The following is a 22,879-nucleotide window of genomic DNA, read 5'->3' as shown; positions in this document are numbered from 1 at the left end:
TATTTATTTATGATAGTCACAGAGAGAGAGAGAGAGAGAGAGAGAGGCAGAGACTCAGGCAGAGGGAGAAGCAGGCTACATGCACCAGGAGCCCGATGTGGGATTCGATCCCGGGTCTCCAGGATCGCACCCTAGGCCAAAGGCAGGCGCCAAACCGCTGCGCCACCCAGGGATCCCAACTCATGGCTTTTAATAAACATAGATACAGAAATAGATGTGTGTGCACACACCCATAGAGAAGTATTTCTTCTTATCTCTCACTAACAAGACCTAGAGACAATGATACCTCAGGTACAATGACATCCCAGCAGCAATGAGTACACATAGCACAGAGATCTTAGCTTGGAAATAGCCTCCATTAAAATGAAGCACAATTCTCTGAAATAGTGCGATGTTCCAGGGCTGGGGCAGGAAAATTAGGAAATAAGCCTGAAACATCTTGATGTGCAGTCTATACCTTGAATGCTAAGACCTCCCACACTATTCTTACGAAGATTATATAGATTTTGTTGAATAAATATTTCTCAATTCATTTTAAGTCCTCTGAACAATCTCCAGATACTCTGTCTTTGCTAATTTTAATTGTCCTAACAAATGCTTCTTATGGGAAGAAGTCCCCAAGTTCCTCACACCATCACTGCAGAAATCTCAATTCTGTCACACTTTTATTTAAGGTGAGAGTAATCTGGTGCTTTTAAAAAATAAGTGAGGTAAACTGGCCTTCTCAGAGGAGCTTACCAACATCTGCTCTGTGGTTTAGTGCAAAGTTAATCATATCTCTACTTAAGCTCACTTCTTGTAAGCTGACTTCCTATCAACAACTTACTAGTCTTCAAGATTTATGCAAAGTAGTACTTTTTTTTGCATGTTTGTCACTTCATGTGCAGCTAAAAGCTCCAGAGTGAGAAAAAAGTACAAACCCAAATGAATTTTTTTTTTTTTTCCCAAATGAAATCTTAAGAAAACAACTGACGGACATTCCCTTTAACTTTTTCACAAAATTTAAAACAGATGTTAGTGAAACTGTAAATATTAGATTTTTTTTAAAGATTTTATTTATTTACTCACAAGAAACACACAGAGAGAGGCAGAGACACAGGCAGAAGATGAAGCAGGCTTCCTGAGGGGAGCCCAATGTGGGACTTGAAGCCGGAACTCCAGGATCATGCCCTGAGCCAAAAGCAGATGCTCAACCACAGAGCTACTCAGGTGTCCCAATTATTAGCAGAGTTTATCTTCCACTAAGATATTACCAAGTTTTGGATCTAATTACAATCTTCCAGATGCTTATGGCTCACTGTAAGCAACCAAAATAGTTGCATTTAATACTAAGCAAATTATACAGTCAATTCAAGAATCTCAACACCACCCTAATTTGAAAAGTATTTTCCGGGCCAATATTTTTAGCTTATTCCCCAGCGATACCAGGAAACTTAGAGATTAGAAGAATCTGATTCTTCTTATGAATATTAAGTATACACACACACACACACACATATTTTTCTCACCTAGCTGTATAAACTAACATTTTCAGCTCTTATAACAACAGTAGCATTACTCCCAACCCAAGACCTCCACATTAGCTGTTCCTCTGTCTGAAATGCTGTTCCCTAGGATTTTCCCCAGGTAAGCTTAAACACCTTTTCAGAGAAACCTTGCTTAACATCCAATCTAAAGAAGCAATGGAGTCCTGTCTATTCCAAACTACTCTAGAGCTGAGTTTATTTATTTAGTGGCTTACTGTTTTACCCATTGGAACATATGCTCTATACCAGGGCAAGAGTCTTGGACTATCTTGCCCAATCAGTACTGTAGTAGTTTTAAAATATGTGCACAGATTCTCTGATACTCCTCTCTTCAAGAGATGGAGGTTAATTCCCCTAGCTTTGGGTGTGACTTCTTATGAATGGAATATGGCAGAGGAGATGGTGTGTGACTCCAAGACTCAATTACAAAAGACACTGTGGCTTCCTCCTTAGTTTCTCCTGCATCACCTGCTCTGGGGGTCACTAGTTGTCAGGATGCGGCAACACTCAAGCAGCCCTATGGATGGTTTTGACATGGTGAAGAATGAAGGCCTCCTGCCAACAGCCAGCAAAAACTAAGACCCTGTGCCAAGAGTTATAGGAGTGAGCCATCCTGAAGAGGATCTAGCAGGTCCAGGCCTTCTGATGACTGCAGCTTCAGTTGATACCTGGACTGCCATCTCAGGAGGGATCCTGAGCCACAACTACTTCACTAAGGTACTCCCAAATTCCTCATTCACAGAAACAGGATCATACATGCTTGCTATCTGAAGCTGCTAGGTTTGGGGGTAGTTTATTACATGGAGAGAGAGAACAAATACAATTACTGAGTCACTAGCTCTTATAACAGAGCCTGGTATACACAAAGATCCAGCAAATGTTTGCTGAATGACTGAGCAAATAAATTATCAAGTACCCAAAACTTATGTTCATATAACATTTTAAAGTTTATAAACTACAGTTACCCAAATAAATATTTTCATTTGATTCTCACAGCAAACTTATATAACCTTGTATCATATACATCATGGAGAGAAATAATCTTTCCCAGTTTGCAAATGAAAGTCACACTCAGAGCAGTTAAGCAGTTGCTTTCAAGGCAACACAGATGGTAAACAGAGAACTCAGGACTTTTGATTCCTAATTTTTCATCACAGGGCTCCACAATCCTAGGAAAAGTCAACCATAAAAAATGGCCTCATGTCACAAAATTTTAAATCATTACTGGTATTTATTATAATACTTTGGTGTTCAACTCAAATCAACACTGAGGGAACACTATATGACACCCTCCACCATTATATCATAGAGCCAACCCATGCTTTTCAAACAAAACAGTATCATGTAATTGATAACCATATTAAAACAAGTGTGAAAGGGTGAACCAGAACACAGGAGAGGAATAGAAAAAAATGAGTATCCTGGAAAATTGTTTTTCGTGGTTTTACTTCCCACAATTCTGAGGTCATGAAAGCAGCAGTTCATTCCCTTGCAGAGTGTCCTGAAAGTCCTTGGAGCCAAGCCTGTCCCCAAAACTAATGGAGATGATAATGGTAGGTGGTGAGGGGGAGGAGGGAGGAAAAGGCAGGAGAGAAAGAAATGGTAGCCAGAGGCCAGCATCTACCATTGTACTGCCATACAATCCACTAGCTACAGAATCATTCTATCAGCTAAGGTTTTCATGATACAAATTTCCCTGTGGCAGGTTAAGTTTCACTTACAGAGTCAGAGTTTTGACCCAAAAGATCATGTACAGGCAATATAAGAAAGGACAGGGCTGAATCTACTGGCTTCGTAACAGCCAGAAGGCAGGCAGCACATGGATTATACAACTGGGAAGCAAAAACAGTGAAAAATTGATGCAGAAATGACTACAGAAGTTCAAAAGACAAAGCATCCCTCTCTCCCAGCAATCTCTAATGCTCAGTGGACACTGGTTGTGCCCCTAAGGAGAGACTGGTAGAGGCGGGCAATGTGCAGAGGTAGAGACCATGCTCTCAAGTCAGAAGCCAACCTTCAACTCAGCTATGACTTGGGCCTTGTGGACCATTTTGATGATTCAAGTGAAGCCCATGTGTGGGTCTTGTATACCTTGATTCCTACAACTAACCCCTTTAAAACATCCTTTTCAAGTGTGCTGCTTTCTTCCACAAAGTAGGCTCTGCTTTGTTACTTTAACACCTAGGCTTCATGATCACATCAGAGGGAATGTCTTCACTGCCCTTTGAGACACTTGTAGGGGCTGTGCATACAACAGTCCTGGCACGGAGCAGATATTTTTAAAAACTGCCAGGAATACTGTCTGCAAAGAGAATCGGGGGAATATGGAAGAACCGCATACTTGCTATGAAAACAAAGCAAACACAACACAGGACTGGTCATCTGAAGATGAGTTCTAACTGAAACTTTGCCGCTTTAGTCGTGAGCATATATCCTTGGGTCCTAAGGCTCTCAGCTTCCTCGGTGTCAAGGGGCTCAATAAGACCATCTGTTAGGGTCTCCTGTACTTAGAATCCTCTTGAATCATGCAACTTGCATCTTAGTCAAATTCTTAAACCCAAACGCTGACATTTTTATCAAATAGTTTGTTTTTATACTGAAAAAATTTTAATTTCTATTGTTTTACAACTACATATCTTATTTACTTCTGTTGTTCTACAACTGCACGCTTTAGATTTTCATTCACATTTTATTTTATATATACATTTTCATTAAAGTTATGCTTACTGAAATGAGAGCTTTGGCAGTGTCTACTTTGTGCAGCAGTGAGCCACATATTAAAAAAAAACCACATGTGTGGAAGCTATGTTCTGATCATCATGTACTTTTTAAGTATGGAGGTTGTATTTGCTTTTCCATGTCACACATTTTTAAATGACTTAATAAGGCTAATTCGCAAATATAGTCCCTTAGTTTTTTGTTAGTTGATATGAGGCTCACAATCTAAGTTTATACCTGTATATTGATATGGACTGAATTGCATCCCCCCCCAAATTTGTATGTTGATGCTCTAATCCCTAATATGACAAGTTTTGAGAGGTAATTTGGTTTAGAGAAGGTCACAGGAATGAAGCCTTCATGATAGTGTTAGTGCCTTTAAAAGAAATGACACCAGAGTGCTTGCTTCCATTCTCTCCCGCCACTTGGACCTCCTAGCCTCCAAAACTGTGAGAAATAAATGCTGTCTAAGCCACTCAGTCTGTGTGGTATTTTGTGACAGCAGCCTGGGCTAAAACATATGTTTAGTACCTAAACTAGCTTCATACCCACAGGGTATGCATACCAATTTGAACCCAGTCGTCTACTGAATTCATGATCTTAGTCAAAGAAAAAAAAAGTGAAGTGTGATGATTTTAAAACATTGCAAATCATCATCTGCTATTCCTGCCCTAGATAGATAGGGGTCATTCCCCTCACCCTGCCCCATCCCTACATCTTTCCCCCTTCCCCCATGTCTGGAATCAAGACCAACCCAAGTAACTGGCTGAACGGTAGCAGCTGACAGAGGTAACACTATGACTTTAGAGGGAAGGTCACAAAAAGTGGTAGTTTCTACTTTCACTCTTGAAATCCAGCTATCATGCTGTGAGGGATGCCAAACAAGCCTTTGTGAAAAGACCACACAAAAGGGCCCACATGTAAGCATTCTAAGTGACAGCCCAGCTGAAGTCCCAGGTAACAAGCTACCATCAGCATGCAAGTGAACACGACTCCAGCTCTGGAGTCTCCCCAGCTGAGGCCCTGATCATCATGGAGCAGAGATAAGAAGTCTCTGCTGTGCTGTGTCTAAACTCCTGGCCTACAGATTCTGATGGCATAATATGATTGCTTTATGCCAGTAAACTGGAGTAGTTTGTTGGGCAGATGTAGATCCCAGATAAGTAGAACATGAGATCAGAATATAATTATGTACTGATGTAAATTCTTCATTATACTAGGAAAATAACTTAAGCCAAATCTTGATCATGGATAAATAACATCATCTTCATAAATGTAGCCAATATAATCTCATAGTTAATTTCCTAACGGCTGGAATGAAATAACAAGGAAGAAGCATAAGATAAGAGGTGTGCTCTCCCTCCCACTAGTTTAGCTCTAGAGGAGTCACAGAGTTCTACTAGGGTTCTTAGATGGTCCAGCCCATATGGCATCAGGCTAGATGTGTAGCGCTCTTGAAAACAATCCATCCTAGTGCCAAAAATATTTGGGAAGGAGTAGAGGGATGTAAGGGTGGCGTTATGCTTTATAATACAAAAGGCATACTATATACTCCCTTACTATAGGCAGTGGGTGTCTTTTGGGTAGGGCTCATGGGTAAAGCTGGTCTCAACAGGGCATATAACATTAGAACAATGGGAAGCAAGAGTTTCATTATTGTATTTATGAAGTTAAGCTTTAGTCGTCTTATGCTGAGTATGTGCTATTTCTCCCTCAAAATAAAGTTCTTTGCTAATAAAATCTGCATTTCAGTAGCCTGAGGATGTTCAAGGAGGTCTAATTCACAGCTCTTATTCTCTTTTAAATATCAAGTGCGGACCCTCACAGGGTATGGAAAGGTTATCAGGATAGTAACATTTTTTTTATATTGTTTCTCTAATAGATGTGAGAATCTACCAAAAAACCAAAGAATTTGGATGTGAGGAAGACATCTTCAAATTCACATGCACGTACATATTTTCATAATACCTGAGGGTACACTCCCTAGTTTATTATCATAGAGGAGCTGTGTTCAAAATGGGTCTCTTTTAGTCACAAGACTGGGTTTCATTGCTCTGAGTTCCTCCCCAGGGGCCTGCAGGCAGAAACCATGTAGTTATTGAGAAACAAAAATAGTCCATAAAAGGCAAGAAGAGCCATGAGAAGTTACTAGGGAGTTACAAAGCTGGCCCTTTAAGAAGCAAGAGGTGTTTCACCCCTTGTTATGAGTAACACCCCTTCAAATATGATGGGGAGAAGGGCTAAACAACACATTACATGCAAATTCAGATCTCAACTTGGTTTTCCATACTTGAAATACATGATAAAATGTAATTTATAACTTGCTCTTTCTTCTTCACCAAAAAAGCTGGTGTAGGAGAAGGACAGTATTGCTGGAATACCCCGGAAGGAACTGAAATTATGTTAGTATGTTATTAAATACAACAAATCTTATATATTATAAAATATATATATTCTTTCCTTACCTTTTCTGTTGATACGAACTGAGTCCAAGTGTTGTCTCAGTCTGTGAAAGGAAGAAAACAATGAAAATACTGGAAACAAACCTTTCTACTACAGACATACAGAACATCCAAAATATACTGCAGTTTCAAATTTGATCTTTTACTCACACTTAGATTTTCAGGTTAAACCCAATCCTTAAATCATATGAAATGATATTATGTAATTCGAATGAGAGAATAATTTGGGATTTAAATTTTAAACACACATGAAAAGAATACAAAGTAATGTGATTGATTTTTGCCACACTGGGACACCTGGGTGACTCAGCGGTTGAGTGTGCCTTTGGCTCAGGGCGTGGTCCCGGAGTCCCGGGATCAAGTCCCACATCGGGCTCCCTGCATGGAGCCTGCTTCTCTTTCTGCCTATGTCTCTGCCTCTCTCACTCTGTGTCTCTCATGAATGAATAAATAAAATATATTTTTTAAAAAGTTTCCCAAACCAATACATCCTGTGTGAAGAATCCTCTTTACAATTACTTTGTGAGGTTACTTGTGTCTCTCACTGCTCACTGCTTACCAACTGTGTAGCAGGTGCTGGTGTAGGGAGCCCTTCCCTTCCTCCAACTGCCAGGGAGCTCAAGGTTGTAGGCAAATGGAAAGGGAGACAGCCTCTTAAAACTAAATATACATGGAAGCCTGGGTGGCTCAGTCAGTTAAGCATCTGTCCTGGGCTAGGTCATGATCTCAGGGTCCTGGGATGGAACCCTGCATTGGGCTCTCTGCTCTATGGGGAGTCTGCTTCTTCCTTTCACTTTTCCCTCTGTGCGCAATCTCTCTCAAATTAATAAGTAAAATATTTTTTTTTAAAAACCTAAATAAATATGAAAGAACTAGGACAATGTTGAAAAGGTGCTGTGAAAGAGAATAAATAGGTGATATGCTTCAATATGTCATGAGGGTAGGCTTGTCTGAAGAGATCACATCTATACTGAATGTGATCAAGTGTAAAAAAGAGCTGTGTGTGGAAACAAGGCTGTATGGTGATGGAGAAAACAACATGTACACAGGTCCTACTTAGGAAAAAGCCTGGATGTTCAAGAATAGACAGAAGGTCTATTTGGATGGAGCTCAGAGGCAAAGGGCAAGAGAAGTTTATAATGAGGTTGAAAGGCTGGGCAAGGCCAAGACTATGCTGTGTCTTGGTAAGAAGCCAGGGTAAGAAGTTTGTAATGTGTTCTACTCAAATGAAATACAAAGGGGTCTGAAGGAGTAAGAGAGACTGAGACAGACATGGTCTGATTTAATTTTAAAGACAATATTCTGGCGGCAGTGTAGAGAGGATGGAGAAGAGGAGAACAAGTGAAAAAGCAAGAAATTGGTAGACAATCGGCAAAGGTAAGTTCTTAATGATATGTGAGAAAATGCCAAAACCTCTAAGGAATACCATCAGTGAACTTACCCCAAAAGATTAGTTTCTATGTTGTAATCAGAAAACAATAGAGTTGTGGCATTATTTTTCCCATTAAAATATATTATTTTGAAATAGTATTTTGGAGAATGTACATAGGAGAAATATGTGGGAAAATGACATTGTTTGAAAGTAAAAGCTCGAGTGAAGGTGAAGTGTCAGGATATCTGTAATTTTCTTTAAAATGTTTCAGCAATATGACTTGCATGTGCATGGAAGTATGTGTGTGTATAAAGCACATATGGCAAAATGTTAATAATCTATCTCAGGGTAGATAAACGGATATTCATTCTCAACTCTTTGTATTTTCTGTGCTTAAAAATATGTTTACCTTTTCATTATGAAAAAAATTTTTTAAGGATTTTATTTGAGAGAGAGAGAGAGAGAAAACAGGAGCAAGAGGAGGGGCAGAGGGAGAGGGAGAAGCAGACTTCCCACTGAGCAGGGAGCCAAACTCGGGGCTTGATCCTAGGACCCTGAGATCATAACTTGACCTAAAGGCAGGCACTTAATGAGCACCCAAAAGTCCCCAAGATTTTTTATTATGGGAGAAAATGTTTGCAAACCATGTATCTGATATAAAGGGTTAATATACAAATAAATAAAGAACTACTAAATTCAACGTTGCTATTAATAAACAGCAAACAAACAAACCTGATTAAAAAATGGGTAGGGGTGCCTGGGTGGCTCAGTTGGTTAAGCATTCACCTCTTAGTTTTAGCTCAGGTCATGATCTCAGGGTCATGAGATCAAGCCCTTGCGCTCCAAGCTCAGCATGGAATCTGCTAGAGATTCTCTCTTTCCCTCTCTCTCTGCTCCTCCCCTGTGCTCACACTTGCTCTCTAAAATAAATAAATAAATCTTTTTAAAAAATGAGTGATAGACATTTCTCCAAAGAATATATACAAATGAAAAAAAAAAGTATACAAATGGCCAACGGGCCCACGAAAAAACACTCAACATCACTAATTATTAGGGAAATGAAATCAAAACTACAATGAGATACCACCTTATTCCCATCAGGATAGCAACTATCAAAAAACCAGAAAATAACAAGTGCTGGTAAGGTTGTGGAGAAATTGCTACCCTTGTGCACTGTTAATGGGAATGCAGAATGTAGTGCTGTGGTGGAAAATGGTATGGTGGTTCCTCAAAAAAATTAAATGTAGAATTACCACACGATCCAGCAATTCCACTTCTAGGCGTATACCCAAAAGAACTGAAAAGCAGAAAGCAGGGACACAAATATGTGACATTCATGTTCAGAGCAGCATGATCCACAATAAAGTGTGCAAGTAATCCAAGTGTCTACCAATGGATAAATGGACAAACAAAATGTGGTTTATATGTACAACAGAGTATTCAGCCTTAAAAAAGGAAGAAAATTCTGACATATACTACCACATGAAAGCATCTCAAAGACGAAGTCCATACTAAATGAAATAAACCAGTCACAAAAGTATAAATACTACATGATCCTATTTATATGAAGTACTTAAAATAGTCACATTAACAGAAAGTTGTATAGTGCTTGTCAAGGGTTAGGGTGAAGGGAATGAGGTATTATTATTTAATGAGTACAGAGCAATTTCGTTTTTGGATAATGAAAGAGTTCTGGAGCTGGTAGTGATGCAAAGACAAATACGAACGTACTCAGGGTCACTGAACTATATACAATTAAAATGTAATTTTTATGTTACATATATTTTACTACAATTTTTAAAAAGACAGGGTGGTATTGACATATAGACAAACAGATCAGCAGAACTGGAAAAAGTCCAAAATTGGACTCACATGTACAGTCATTTGATTTTCAACACAGGCATCAATGCAATTCAATGGAAAAACCTGTATCTTTTTCAGCAAATGGTGCTGGAACAATAGGACAAACTTATGTAAGGGAAAAATGAGCCTTTATCCTTATGTTACACCATGGACTCAAATTACTTTTATACATATCATAGTTTTAAGCATAAAAACTAAAATTATACAGCTTCAACAAGAAAACAAAGGCGATTATCTTTGCAATCTTGGAAACAAAGATTTCATGAAACAGACAAAAGCCACTAACTGTAAAAGAAAAAACTGACAGACTGGACTTCATAAAAATTTTAAAAATATTCTCACCAAAAGACATTGTTATGAAAATGAAAAGGCGAACCATATATTGAGAATATATGCTAATCACATATTTGATGAAATACTTGTATACTAAACATATAAAGAACATGTTAATCTAATAAAACCACACAGTCTTTTAAAATAAGCAATAATAAAAATATCAGCTAAGCACATGAAAAGATGCTCAGTATGTTATTAAGGAAAAGCAAATTTGAACTATAACCATATATTACACACCTTTTATAATGTCCAAAATTGAAAATACACCAAGAGTTTGAAGAATGTAGAACTAGAACTTCCACACATTGTTGGTGGGAATGTAAAACAGAACCACCACTCTAGAAAAAGCCTGGCAATTTTTTTACAAAATTAAACATACCCCTATCATGATGATGCCACTCCACTCCTAGATATTTCCCCAAGAGAAACACAAGAAAAATACTTGGACATGAATGATTACTGCAGCTTTATGTTTATAGCATGCTTACAGAAGTCAATACTGGAACAACCCAAATTTCCATTAACAGGTGAATGAATAAATGAATTGTGGTATATCTACACAGCAATAAAATACTACTCAGCAATAAAAAAGAATTAAAAACTGGGAACGTTTCTTTTTTCTTTAAACATTTATCATTTTACAACAATAAATTATTTTTTGAAAGAGCAGAAAATAACATTTGAGGAAAAAAAATAAACTGATGATACAATATAGATGAATCTCAAAATAAGTACGCTGAGTCAGACCAGACCTCCTTCCCACCCCATCAAAGTACATTTGTGTGAATGCATTTACATAAAATGGTTTACAATATAAGCTGATAGTGACAGCAGATCAGTGACTGCAATCGTCTAGAGATGGGAGAGTGAGGATGGAGGGATTGCCAAGGGTCACAAGTAAACTTCTGGGTGATGGATATGTTATCTTGATTTCAGTTATGGTTTCACAAGTGTATACGTATTTAGACTCTTCAAGTATTCTTTAAACATGTACAGTTTATTGTGTGTCACTCATACTTCAATAAAGAACATAACCTAAGAATTCTAGAACGTGCAAAACTCTGTGGTTCTCATGTGAAGTTGACAGAAAGGGAACTCAGAAAGTTTATCACCCATGCACACTTTCTTAAAGGGGAAAAAATTTTTCATGAAGACAATCTGGCCAACAAGATTACTCATGAAGAATTGCAAATGAGGAAGCTGTCTTGTGAAAGATAGGCAGATGGTCACGGCAAAGGAACTGTGGAAACAAGATTAGAAAAGCAGAAAGTAATGTTGTTTTTGAAGTGTAAGCCACAAAATAGAAAAGTCATTTAATTATAACAAATAAGAATAAAAATCTCAGCACATGCCAACAAAACACCCGAAGTATTGAAAGAGAAAGATCACAATAGACATTTTGTTTTTGAAGTAATTTGAGAAATAAAGGTTTAAAATATTTTAAATGTACATCTGAAAATTAAGCTCCTAAATCAAGAGTAAACAAAAAATAAAACATAAAAATTACATGGTATAAATATATATAGTATAAAATAAATGAGGTAAACTCTGTTTAAAAAAGACAAAAAGACTGTGTTAGAAAACCAAAGCCCAAATATAAACTGTAAATACCTAATACAAAATAATGCAGAAATGCTGACAAATTATGGGCAAAAACAGACAGGGTAAATGCCCCTACTCCCCAAAAAAGGAAGAAAAAACCACACCCTTAATGTTGTAAAGGTTACAACATTAATAATCTTAGAATGAAAAGATTTGTGAGTTTGTGGGTTTTAATTTGTATTTTCTGGGTGGATAATATGGCTGAGCAGTTTTCAAATGTCTTTTTGCCATCTGTACATTCTTTTCAGTAAAATATCTAGTCATGTCCTTTGCTGATTCTTGATTGGATTTTATTATTGAGTTTTGAGAGTTCTTTAGAAACTCTAAAAACTAGGTCCTTTGTCAGATATATGGTCTGCAAATATTTTCTCTTAGTCTATATATTCTCTGTTTTTTTATCTTCTTCACACAGTTTTTGGCAGAGCAAGCTTTTAATTTATCAGGTTTTCCTTTATGGATTGTACTTCTGGTATCAAGTCTTTGATGTCAAGAACTTCTGCCTAACCCTATATCCTGAAGTTTTTCTACAGTTTTTTTTTTCCCCTAAAAGCTTTATAGTTTTATATATTTTTGTATAGTTTTATATTTAAGTCTACAATCATTTTTTAGCTAATTTTTGTATAAGATGTGAGAGCTGTCTGAATATTTTAATACTGTTTTAATATCTTTTGGTGTTCTTTGTTCCTATTTTTAAGGCTATTTTTGAGCTAGCTATTTAACTTCTTTTGTACCACTTATTTTTAAAACAGAGGGTACGAAATGGTACTGTGAAGAGAGTACTGAGTCAAAAATTAGCATGTGATGGGGAGCAGATAGGTCTGAGAAGACTCAGAATTTGAAGTAAAAAAACAAAAACAAAACCAAAGAACCTGTGTTCAAATACCAACTCTGCTCTCACTAGCCAATAACCTTGGAAAATATCTGAAGAGGCTTTCTGTCAACTGCAAAGAGCTGTACAGATGTTAGCCTCTGATGAGGGACTTCTAGTGCCCCATACATTTCCCCACCTCCAAAAACAGGCAATTAACTTGACATTATGAGAAATAGCTGCTCTGGGCATAAAATTAGTTATTATAATGTAAAACTGACTGACTATGCAGAATGAGAAATCAAAGCTATGTTTGCAGAGAAAATCATGGAAAGGAAATAAGTATTAACCTGTATTACACTTGGGTATTGGGATATAAGGATAACCCCCAAGCCCCCACTCTAGAGCATAGTAGTTCAGAACTTAGGCTTTAGAGTCCAAAAGCTTGGTTTTGAATTCTGTTCTAGTTTTACCACATACTAAACATTTACTGGGTTAAATTACTTAAATTCTCTATTCTTTAATATGCTCCCCTGAAAAAGATCATAAAACTATTAACTAGCTCATGTTTTTAAGAATTTAAAAGAGTGTCTGGCACTTGACAATACCCAGTAAATACTATAGTTATTTATTATTTTTCCAAATTTTCCTATTTTCTACATCATATATTTCTTTTCTAATAGAACCACTTTCTTTAAAAAGAGGAGTACTTTAATAATTTTATAATTCTGTGTATGTCAAAATCACAGCTCCCTCTCCCCCCCCTTTTTTTTAAAGATTTTATTTATTTATTCATTATAGACAGAGAGAGAGTGAGCGAGCACGCGGGGCAGAGACAAAGGCAGAGGGAGAAGCAGGCTCCATGCTGGGAGCCCGACGTGGGACTCGATCCCAGGACTCCAGGATCACACCCTGGGCCAAAGGCAGGCGCCAAACCACTGAACCACTCAGGGATCCCCTCCCTCTCCCTTTATCTTAAAAAAAACAGTAAGAAAATTTAGAACAGTGGTTGATAATTTACAGTCCATAAGCCAAATCTATCCTGCCATCAAATTTTGTTTTTCCTTTATTTATAGTAAAATACACATGTGTAAAACTTACCATCTTAACTATTTTTAATTGTACAGTTCAGTGGCATCAAATTTATTTGCAGTGATGTGCAACCATCACCACCATGTATCTACAGAAATCCTTCCATCTTGCAAAGTTGAAATTCTGTAGCCATTAAACAACTCTCCATTCCCTCCTCCTTCCAGGCCTGTAAAGAACCATTCTATTTTCTGTCACTACAACTCTGACTACTCTAAGTACCTCATATAAGTGGAACCATATAGTATTTATGTTTCTGTAACTGATTTATTTCACTTAGTGTATATCCTTAAGATTCATACACATGATACTACTATATGATAGGAGCAAACTCCACACCCCATGTCTGGGGACCTATCCAAAGAAGATAAGACCACATAACTTTTGACTTTGAAAACCAACGTAAAGTTAAGCTCCAATCAGTAGAGCTTAACACTGGGTACTTTAAAAATCAGTGGGTTTAGTTTGCTCTGGGAAAGCCAGAGGGCCTTAGGAAACAGAGTCCCTGCCTTTAAAGAGAAAACAAGACAAACAATCCCATGGAGCTACATTAGCAGCAGTTTGAAAAGCACCTGGGGTTTATGTGAAGGTGATTTATTTACTAAAATCAACACGTGCTAGAGTGGCAGGGATCTTTAAGAGACTCCTCTATGAACAAAAGGCCTTCTATCTCCCACCCTCCCACGCAGCTGGACAGCTGTGGGAGCCAGTGAAAACACCCTCGTTGCTAAGACTGTGCACTACACACCAGCATTTTCCTGCAGATCTGCCCCATAAAACCTGCTCTACTTGGTAACACTCCATTCAAAGTGGCTCCTGCTATGTCACTTCCTGCAAGCAGTCCTGGCAGGGACCAATACCACTCCAAAGTAACTCCTGCTCTGGGAAAAGGGTAAGATAACCACACACACCAGTCTGACTGCAGCCCCAGCAGATAAACTGGGAGTAGACACCTGATCCAACTGCCAGCCCTGTCCACCAACAAAAAGATCTCAGGGGGCACCAGTTCCATGTAACTGCAGACCAGGGAAATGGGCTGAAGACAGGCATCTGGTCTGACCACTAGATACCACCTAACTAGAAGTGCGAGGTGGCTCTAGACTGGCTCTTTAACAGCACAGGGACCAAACTATGGCCCATACAGGTAAAGTGGGCAACGGCAACTGCAGCTGCCTGGAATGAAAGCAAATACAGCTTAGTCACAACAGTAGGGTACACGCAACCCACACAGGAGACACGCCTGTAATGCCTGGTTCTGATGAACCTGGGTCATTATGCTATGGGGCACCATAGAAACTCTTCTTCTGAAGGCCACTACTTTCAAAATCAGGAAACAGAGCTGATTTTTCCTAATACACAGAAATAAATTCAGAGAGTTAGACAAAACAAGGATACAGGAATATGTCCCAAATGAAAGAACAGGATAAAAAATACCAGAAGAGCTACATGAAATGGAGATAAACAATATACCTAATAAAAAATTCAAAGTAATGGTCACAAAGACACTGGACTTGAGAGAAGAGAGTGAAGGATCTTAGAACTTCAACAAAAAGAAAATATAAAAAAGAACCAATCAGAGATGAATTCAATAATTGAAATTAAAAATATACTATAGGGAGTCAATAGCATATTGAAGGAGGCAAGAAGAACAGATCAGTGAGCTGGAAGACAGAGTAAATGGAAAGCAAACAAGCTGAAACAGCAAAAAGAAAAAAGAATAGTAAAAAATCAGAATAAATTAGGGAAACTCAGCGATACCAGTAAGTGTAATAACATTTGCATTACAGGGATCTGAGGAAAAGAAAGAGAAAACAGGACAAGAAATTTATTTGAAGAAATAATAGTTGAAAACTTCCTCACTCTGAGGAATGAAACAGATATCCAGATCTAGGAAGCACAGAGAATCTGCAACAAAATCAACCCAAGGAGGGCCACACCAAGACACACAATAATTAAGAGATTGGCATAATATCTTAAAAGTGCTGAAGGGAAAAACTTGAAACAGAAAATACTCTACCCAGCAAAGCTATCATTCAGAATAGAAGGAAAGAGAAAGAGTTTCCCAGACAAAAGTTAAAGAAGTTCATTATCACTAAACCAGTCTGACAATAGGAAAGGGAATTCTTTGACCGAAAAGGAAAGGCCATATCAGCAGTAAGAAAGTTATGAAAAGAAAAATTTCATAGGTAAATGCAAACATAAGTAGTAGATTCAGCAACTATAAAAATAGTAGAGACATTAAAGCACAAAAGCAGTAAAATCAATTACATATATTAAAATGAGTCAAAAGATTCACAAAATAAAAGAATGGAGAGGATGACATTATAATACACAGAACATGGGTAGGGAGGAGTAAAAATTTAGTGCTTCTAGAATCAATTCAAACTTAACTGACCATCAACTTAATAATAACTACCATCAGCATAAGACTTATATATTAACCTAATGAAAAACACAAATTAAAAGCCTGTAATAGATATGCAAAAAATAGGGGCACCTACGTGGCTCCGTTGGTTAAGCGCCTGCCTTCAGCTCAGGTTATGATCCTGGGGTCTTGGGATTGAGCCCCACCTCTCCCTCTTCCTCTGCCTGCCACTTACCCTGCTTGTGCTCACTCTCTCTCTCCCTCTCTGTCAAATAAATAAATTTTTTAAAAATCTAAAAAAAAAAAAAAAAAAAGCAAAAAATAAAAAGGAAAGAACCCAAGCATATTACTAAAGAAAGCCATCAAACAACAAGAAAGCATGAGAAGGAACAGAGAACTACAAAAACCACCATAAAACAAATGAACAAAATGGTAATCAGTACATATCTATCAACAATTACTTTAAATATGAATGCATTAAATGCTGCAATGAAAAGACACAGGGTGATGGAATGATAATAAAGCAAGATATATCTATATGCAGCCCACAGGAGATTCATTTCAGACCTATGGACACATGCAGATTGAAAGTAAAGAGATGGAAAAATACGTACTATGCAAATGAAATGAAAAGAAAGGTAGGGTAGCACACTTTTATCACAAAAAATGTGTCTTAAAACAAAGACTATATAACAAGAGACAAAGAAGGGCTCTACATAATGATAAAACAATCTAATAAGAGAATAATTGTAAATATTTATGCACCAAACATGACAGCATCTAAATATATAAAGCAATTGTTAAAATACATAAAAGAAATTGATAGTATTGCAGTAAAAGTAAAGGACTTTAACACCCCACTTACATCAATGAATAGATGATCCAGACAGAAAATCGACAAAGAAACAATAGCTTTGAATGACACACTGAACCAGAGGACCTAATAGCTATATTCAGAACATTCCATTCCCAAACAGCAGAATACATGCTTTGAAGTGCACAAGGAACATTCTCCCAGATAGATCATGTTAGGCCATAAAAGAAGCCTCAATAAATTCAAAAAGAGTGAAATCATATTATGCATCTTTTCCAACCACAACAGTATGAAACTAGAAATCAATCTCAAGAAAAAAAATGTGCGAAGAACACAAATACATGGAAGCTAAGTAACATGCTACTGAACAATGAATGAGTCAACTGAGAAACCAGAGAAGAAATTAAAAAATATAGAGGTAAATGACAATGAAAACACAATGGCCCAAAATCTTTGCACTGCAGCAAAAACTGTTCTAAGACAGAAGATTATAAACATAACAGGCCTAGCTCAAGAAGCAAGAAAAATCTCAAATAAGTAATAAAACCATACACTGACAGGAGCTAGAAAAAGAAGAAAAAAAAGCTCAAATCTAGCAAAAGAAAAGAATAACAAAGATTATAGCAGATATAAATGAAATAGAGACTAAAAAAACAATGTAACATTAATGAAACCAGGAGTTGGTTCTTTGAAAAGATCAACATAAGTGATAAACCTTTACCAAAACTCACCAGAAAAAAAGGAGAAAGAGAGAAGATTCAAATAAACTCAGAAATGAAGGAAGAGACAAACAACTGAAAACACAAAATATAAAGGATTAGAACAGAATATTATGAAAAATTATAAGCCAACAATTTGGACAACCTAGAAGAAATGGATACGTTCCTAGAAACATAACCTTCCAAAACAGAATCCAGAAGAAATACAAAATTTGAGCAGACTGATTACCAGCAATGAAATTGAATCAGCAATCAAAAACTCCCAACAAACAAAAGTCCAGGACTAAAAAGATTCACCATTCACTAGGTGAATTCTACCAGAGAGAAAGCTATTCTTCTGAAATCATTCTAAAAAATAGAAGAGGAAGGAAAGCTTCCAAATTCATTCTACATGGCCAGCATTACTCTGATACCAAACCCAGATAAAGAAACTACAAAAAACTCAGCAATCAGACAACAAAAAAGAAAAAAAAGGCATTTAAATTGGCAAAGAAGAAGTCAAACTCTCCCTCTTTGCTGATGACATGATATTCTACATAGAAAACCCAAAAGACTCCACCCCTAAGATTGCTAGAACTCATACAGCAATTTGGCAGTGTGGCAGGATACAAAATCAACGCCCAGAAGTCAGTGGCATTTCTATACACTAACAATGAGACTGAAGAAAGAGAAATTAAGGAGTCAATCCCATTTACAATTGCACCCCAAAGCATAAGATACCTAGGAATAAACCTAACCAAAGGGGTAAAGGATCTATACCCTAAAAACTACAGAACACTTCTGAAAGAAATTGAGGAAGACACAAAGAGATGGAAAAATATTTTATGCTCATGGATTGGAAGAATTAATAGTGTAAAAATGTCACTGTTACCCAGGGCAATTTACACATTTAATGCAATCCCTATCAAAATACCATGGACTTTCTTCAGAGAGTTGGAACAAAGTATCTCAAGATTTGTGTGGAATCAGAAAAGACCCCGAATAGCCAGGGGAATTTTAAAAAAGAAAACCATAGCTGGGGGCGCATCACAATGCCGGATTTCAGGTTGTACTACAAAGCTGTGGCCATCAAGACAGTGTGGTACTGGCACAAAAACAGACACATATATCAATGGAACAGAATAGAGAATCCAGAAGTGGACCCTCAACTTTTTATTTTTAATTTTTTTTTTATTTATTTATGATAGAGAGAAAAAGAGAGAGAGAGAGAGAGAGAGAGAGAGAGAGAGAGAGGCAGAGACACAGGGAGAGGGAGAAGCAGGCTCCATGCACTGGGAGCCCGACGTGGGATTTGATCCCGGGTCTCCAGGATCGCGCCCTGGGCCAAAGGCAGGCGCTAAACTGCTGCGCCACCCAGGGACCCCTGGACCCTCAACTTTATGGTAAACTAATATTTGACAAAGGAGGAAAGACTATCCACTGGAAAAAAGACAGTCTCTTCAATAAATGGTGCCGGGAAAATTGGACATCCACATGCAGAAGAATGAAACTAGACCACTCTCTTGCACCATACACAAAGATAAACTCAAAATGGATGAAAGATCTAAATGTGAGACAAGATTCCATCCAAATCCTAGAGGAGAACGCAGGCAACACCCTTTTTGAACTTGGCCACAATAACTTCTTGCAAGACACATCCACGAAGGCAAAAGAAACAAAAGCAAAAATGAACTATTGGACTTCATCAAGATAAGAAGCTTTTGCACAGCAAAGGATACAGTCAACAAAACTAAAAGACAACCTACAGAATGGGAGAAGATATTCGCAAATGACATATCAGATAAAGGGCTAGTATCCAAGATCTATAAAGAACTTATTAAACTCAACAGCAAAGAAACAAACAATCCAATCATGAAATGGGCAAAAGACATGAACAGAAATCTCACAGAGGAAGACATAGACATGGCCAACAAGCACATGAGAAAACGCTCCGCATCACTTGCCATCAGGGAAATACAAATCAAAACCACAATGAGATACCACCTCACACCAGTGAGAATGGGGCAAATTAACAAGGCAGGAAACAACAAATGTTGGAGAGGATGCGGAGAAAAGGGAACCCTCTTACACTGTTGGTGGGAATGTGAACTGGTGCAGCCACTCTGGAAAACTGTGTGGAGGTTCCTCAAAGAGTTAAAAATAGATCTGCCCTACGACCCAGCAATTGCACTGCTGGGGATTTACCCCAAACATACAGATGCAATGAAACGCCGGGACACCTGCACCCTAATGTTTCTAGCAGCAATGTCCATAATAGTCAAACTGTGGAAGGAGCCTCGGTGTCCATCGAAAGATGAATGGATAAAGAATATTTGGTCTATGTATATAATGGAATATTACTCAGCCATTAGAAATGACAAATACCCACCATTTGCTTCGACGTGGATGGAACTGGAGGGTATTATGCTGAGTGAAATAAGTCAATCGGAGAAGGACAAACTTTATATGGTCTCATTCATTTGGGGAATATAAAAAATAGTGAAAGGGAATAAAGAGGAAAGGAGAAAAAATAAGTGGGAAATATCAGAAAGGGAGGCAGAATATGAAAGACTCCTAACTCTGGGAAACGAACTAGGGGTGGTGGAAGGGGAGGTGGGTGGGGGGTGGGGGTGACTGGGTGGCAGGCACTGAGGTGGGCACTTGACGGGATGAGCACTGGGTGTTATTCTGTATGTTGACAAATTGAACACTAATAAAAAATAAATTTATTATATAAAAAAAGGAACTACAAAAAAGAAAAACTATAGGCTAGTTATCTCTGATGAACACAGATACAAAAATCCTCAACCAAATATTAGCAAACTGAATCAAACAATACATTTTAAAAATCATTCATCATGATCAAGTGGGACTTATTTTTTTAAGATTTTATTTATTTATTCATGACACACACACACAGACATGGTGGCAGAGACACAGAGGGTGAAGCAGGCTCCATGCAGGAAGCCCAATGTGGACTCGATCCCGGGACTCCAGCATCACGCCCTGGGGGGAAGGCAGGCGCTCAACTGCTGAGCCACTCAGGGATCCCTTCGTTTTTATTCTTTTGCAAATATTGAACAACCCTGTATCCCAGGAATAAATCCTACTTGTTTGGGATGCCTGGGTGGCTCAGCAGTTGAGCGTCTGCCTTCGGCTCAGGGCGTGATCCTGGAGTCCTGGGATCGAGTTCCACATCAGGCTCCCTGCATGGAGCCTGCCTCTCCCTCTGCCTGTGTCTCTGCCTCTCTCTCTGTGTCTCTCATGAATGAATAAATAAAATCTTAAAAAAAAATGAAAATATGATTATCTCAACAGATGCAGAAAAATCATCTGACAAAGTACAACATTGATTCATACTAGAAACTATCAACAAAGTAAGTGTAGGGGGAACATACCTCATTATAATAAAGGCCATATATGAAGAACCCACAGCTAACATCATACTCAGTGCTGAAAACTGAAGAGATTTTCTCCTAAGGTCAAGAATAAGACAAGGATATCCACTTCCATCATTTTTATTCAACACAGTACTGGGAGTCCTAGCCACAGCAGTCAAATAAAAAAAATAATAATAATAATAAAAGGCATCCAAATTGGTAAGGAAGAAGTAAAACTTTCACTATTTGCAGATGACAAGATACTATATATAGAAAACCCCAGAGACTCCACCAAAATACTAGAAGTGATTAATAAATTGAGTGAAGTTGTAAGATAAAAAATTAATCTAGAGAAACCTGTTGCATTTCTATATGCTAATAATAAAGTGGTAGAAAGAAAATAATCCCATTTACAATTGCACCAAAAATAATAAAACCCCTAGAAATAAACGTAACCAAGGATGGTAAAAGATCTGTACTCTGAAAACTACAAAATACTGATGAAAAAAGCTGAAGGCACAAACAAATGGAAAAATATTCCACAATTATGGATTGGAAGAATATTGTTAAATTACTCCTACAGCATATTACATGCACACATACATTTCCAAAGCAACCTGCAGATTTAATGCAATTCCTCTCAAAATACCAACAACATTTTTCACAAAATTAGAACAAATAATACTAACATTTGTATGAAACCACAAAAGATGTTGAACAGCCAAAGCAATCTTGAAAAAGAACAAAGCTGGAGGTGTCACAATCCCAGATTGCAAAACATCCGACAGAGCTACACTAATTAAAACAAATTGTTGCTGCCACAAAAAAAAAAAGGGGGTGGGGGGGACACATAAATCAATGGAAAAGAATAGAGTCCAGAAATCAACTCATGGTTTTACTGTCAATTAATCTATGACAAAGGAATGAAGAATATACAGTGGGAAAAATAAGTCTCTTCAACAAATGGTGCCTGGAAAACTGGACAGCTACATGCAAAAGAACAAAACTGAACCAACTTCTTCTTATACAAAAATAAACTCAAAATAGGGTAAAAACTTAAATGTGATACTAGAAGCCATAAAACTTAGAAGAAATTATAAGCAGTCATTCATTTCTTTGATGTTAGCCAAAGAAACATCTTTCTAGATGTCTCCTAAGACAAGGGAAACAAAGGCAAAACCATTGGGAGTACACTGAAATAAAAGCCTTTGCAGTTAAGGAAACATTAACAAAACGGAAAGGCAACCTACTGAATGAAAGAAGATACCTGCAAATGATATACATGATAAGGGGTTAACATCCAAAATACATAAAGAACTTACACAACACTAAAAAAAAAAAAAAAAAAAAAAACCCTATCTGATTTTAAAAATGGACAGAGGATCTGGATAGACATTGATCCAAAGAAGACATTCAGATGGCCATGAAAAGATGCTCAACATCACTAATCATTTGGGAAATGAAAATTAAGACACAATGAGATATCACTTTATATATGTTGGAATGGCTAAAATTAAAAATACAAGAAATAACAAGAGCTGGTGAGGATGTGGGAATGCAAATTGGGTCTGCCACTATAAAAAACAGTATGGAGGGGCCTCAAACATTCAAGATAGAATTACCATAGGATTCAGTAATTCCACTACTGGGTATTTACACAAAGATTACAAAAGCACTAATTCAAAAAGATATACTTATCCCTATGTTCAATACAGCACTATTTACAAGAGTCAAGTTATGGAAGCAAACCAAGTGTCCATGGATAGATGAATGGATAAAGAAGATGTGGTATGTATATATAATAGAATATTACTCAGCCATAAAAAGAATGAAATCTTGCCATCTG

The 22,879-nt window shown here is 37.5% G+C and overlaps 1 protein-coding gene across 1 annotated transcript in view; it reads right to left on the bottom strand.

Moving 5' to 3' along the window:
* Positions 1-22,879, bottom strand: part of TMEM131 (transmembrane protein 131) — a 228,288-nt gene that overhangs the window by 129,149 nt on the left and 76,260 nt on the right. The window contains exon 3 of the mRNA XM_077915121.1: positions 6,710-6,750. Within this exon, the coding sequence (XP_077771247.1) occupies positions 6,710-6,750 (41 nt within the window). The remainder of the gene's footprint in view (positions 1-6,709; positions 6,751-22,879) is intronic.

Source organism: Canis aureus, chromosome 11 (assembly GCF_053574225.1).
Source record: "Canis aureus isolate CA01 chromosome 11, VMU_Caureus_v.1.0, whole genome shotgun sequence".
Taxonomy (NCBI): Eukaryota; Metazoa; Chordata; class Mammalia; order Carnivora; family Canidae; genus Canis; species Canis aureus.
The sequence above is the reverse complement of the archived record's forward strand: the minus strand, read 5'-3'. Positions and strand labels throughout refer to the sequence as shown.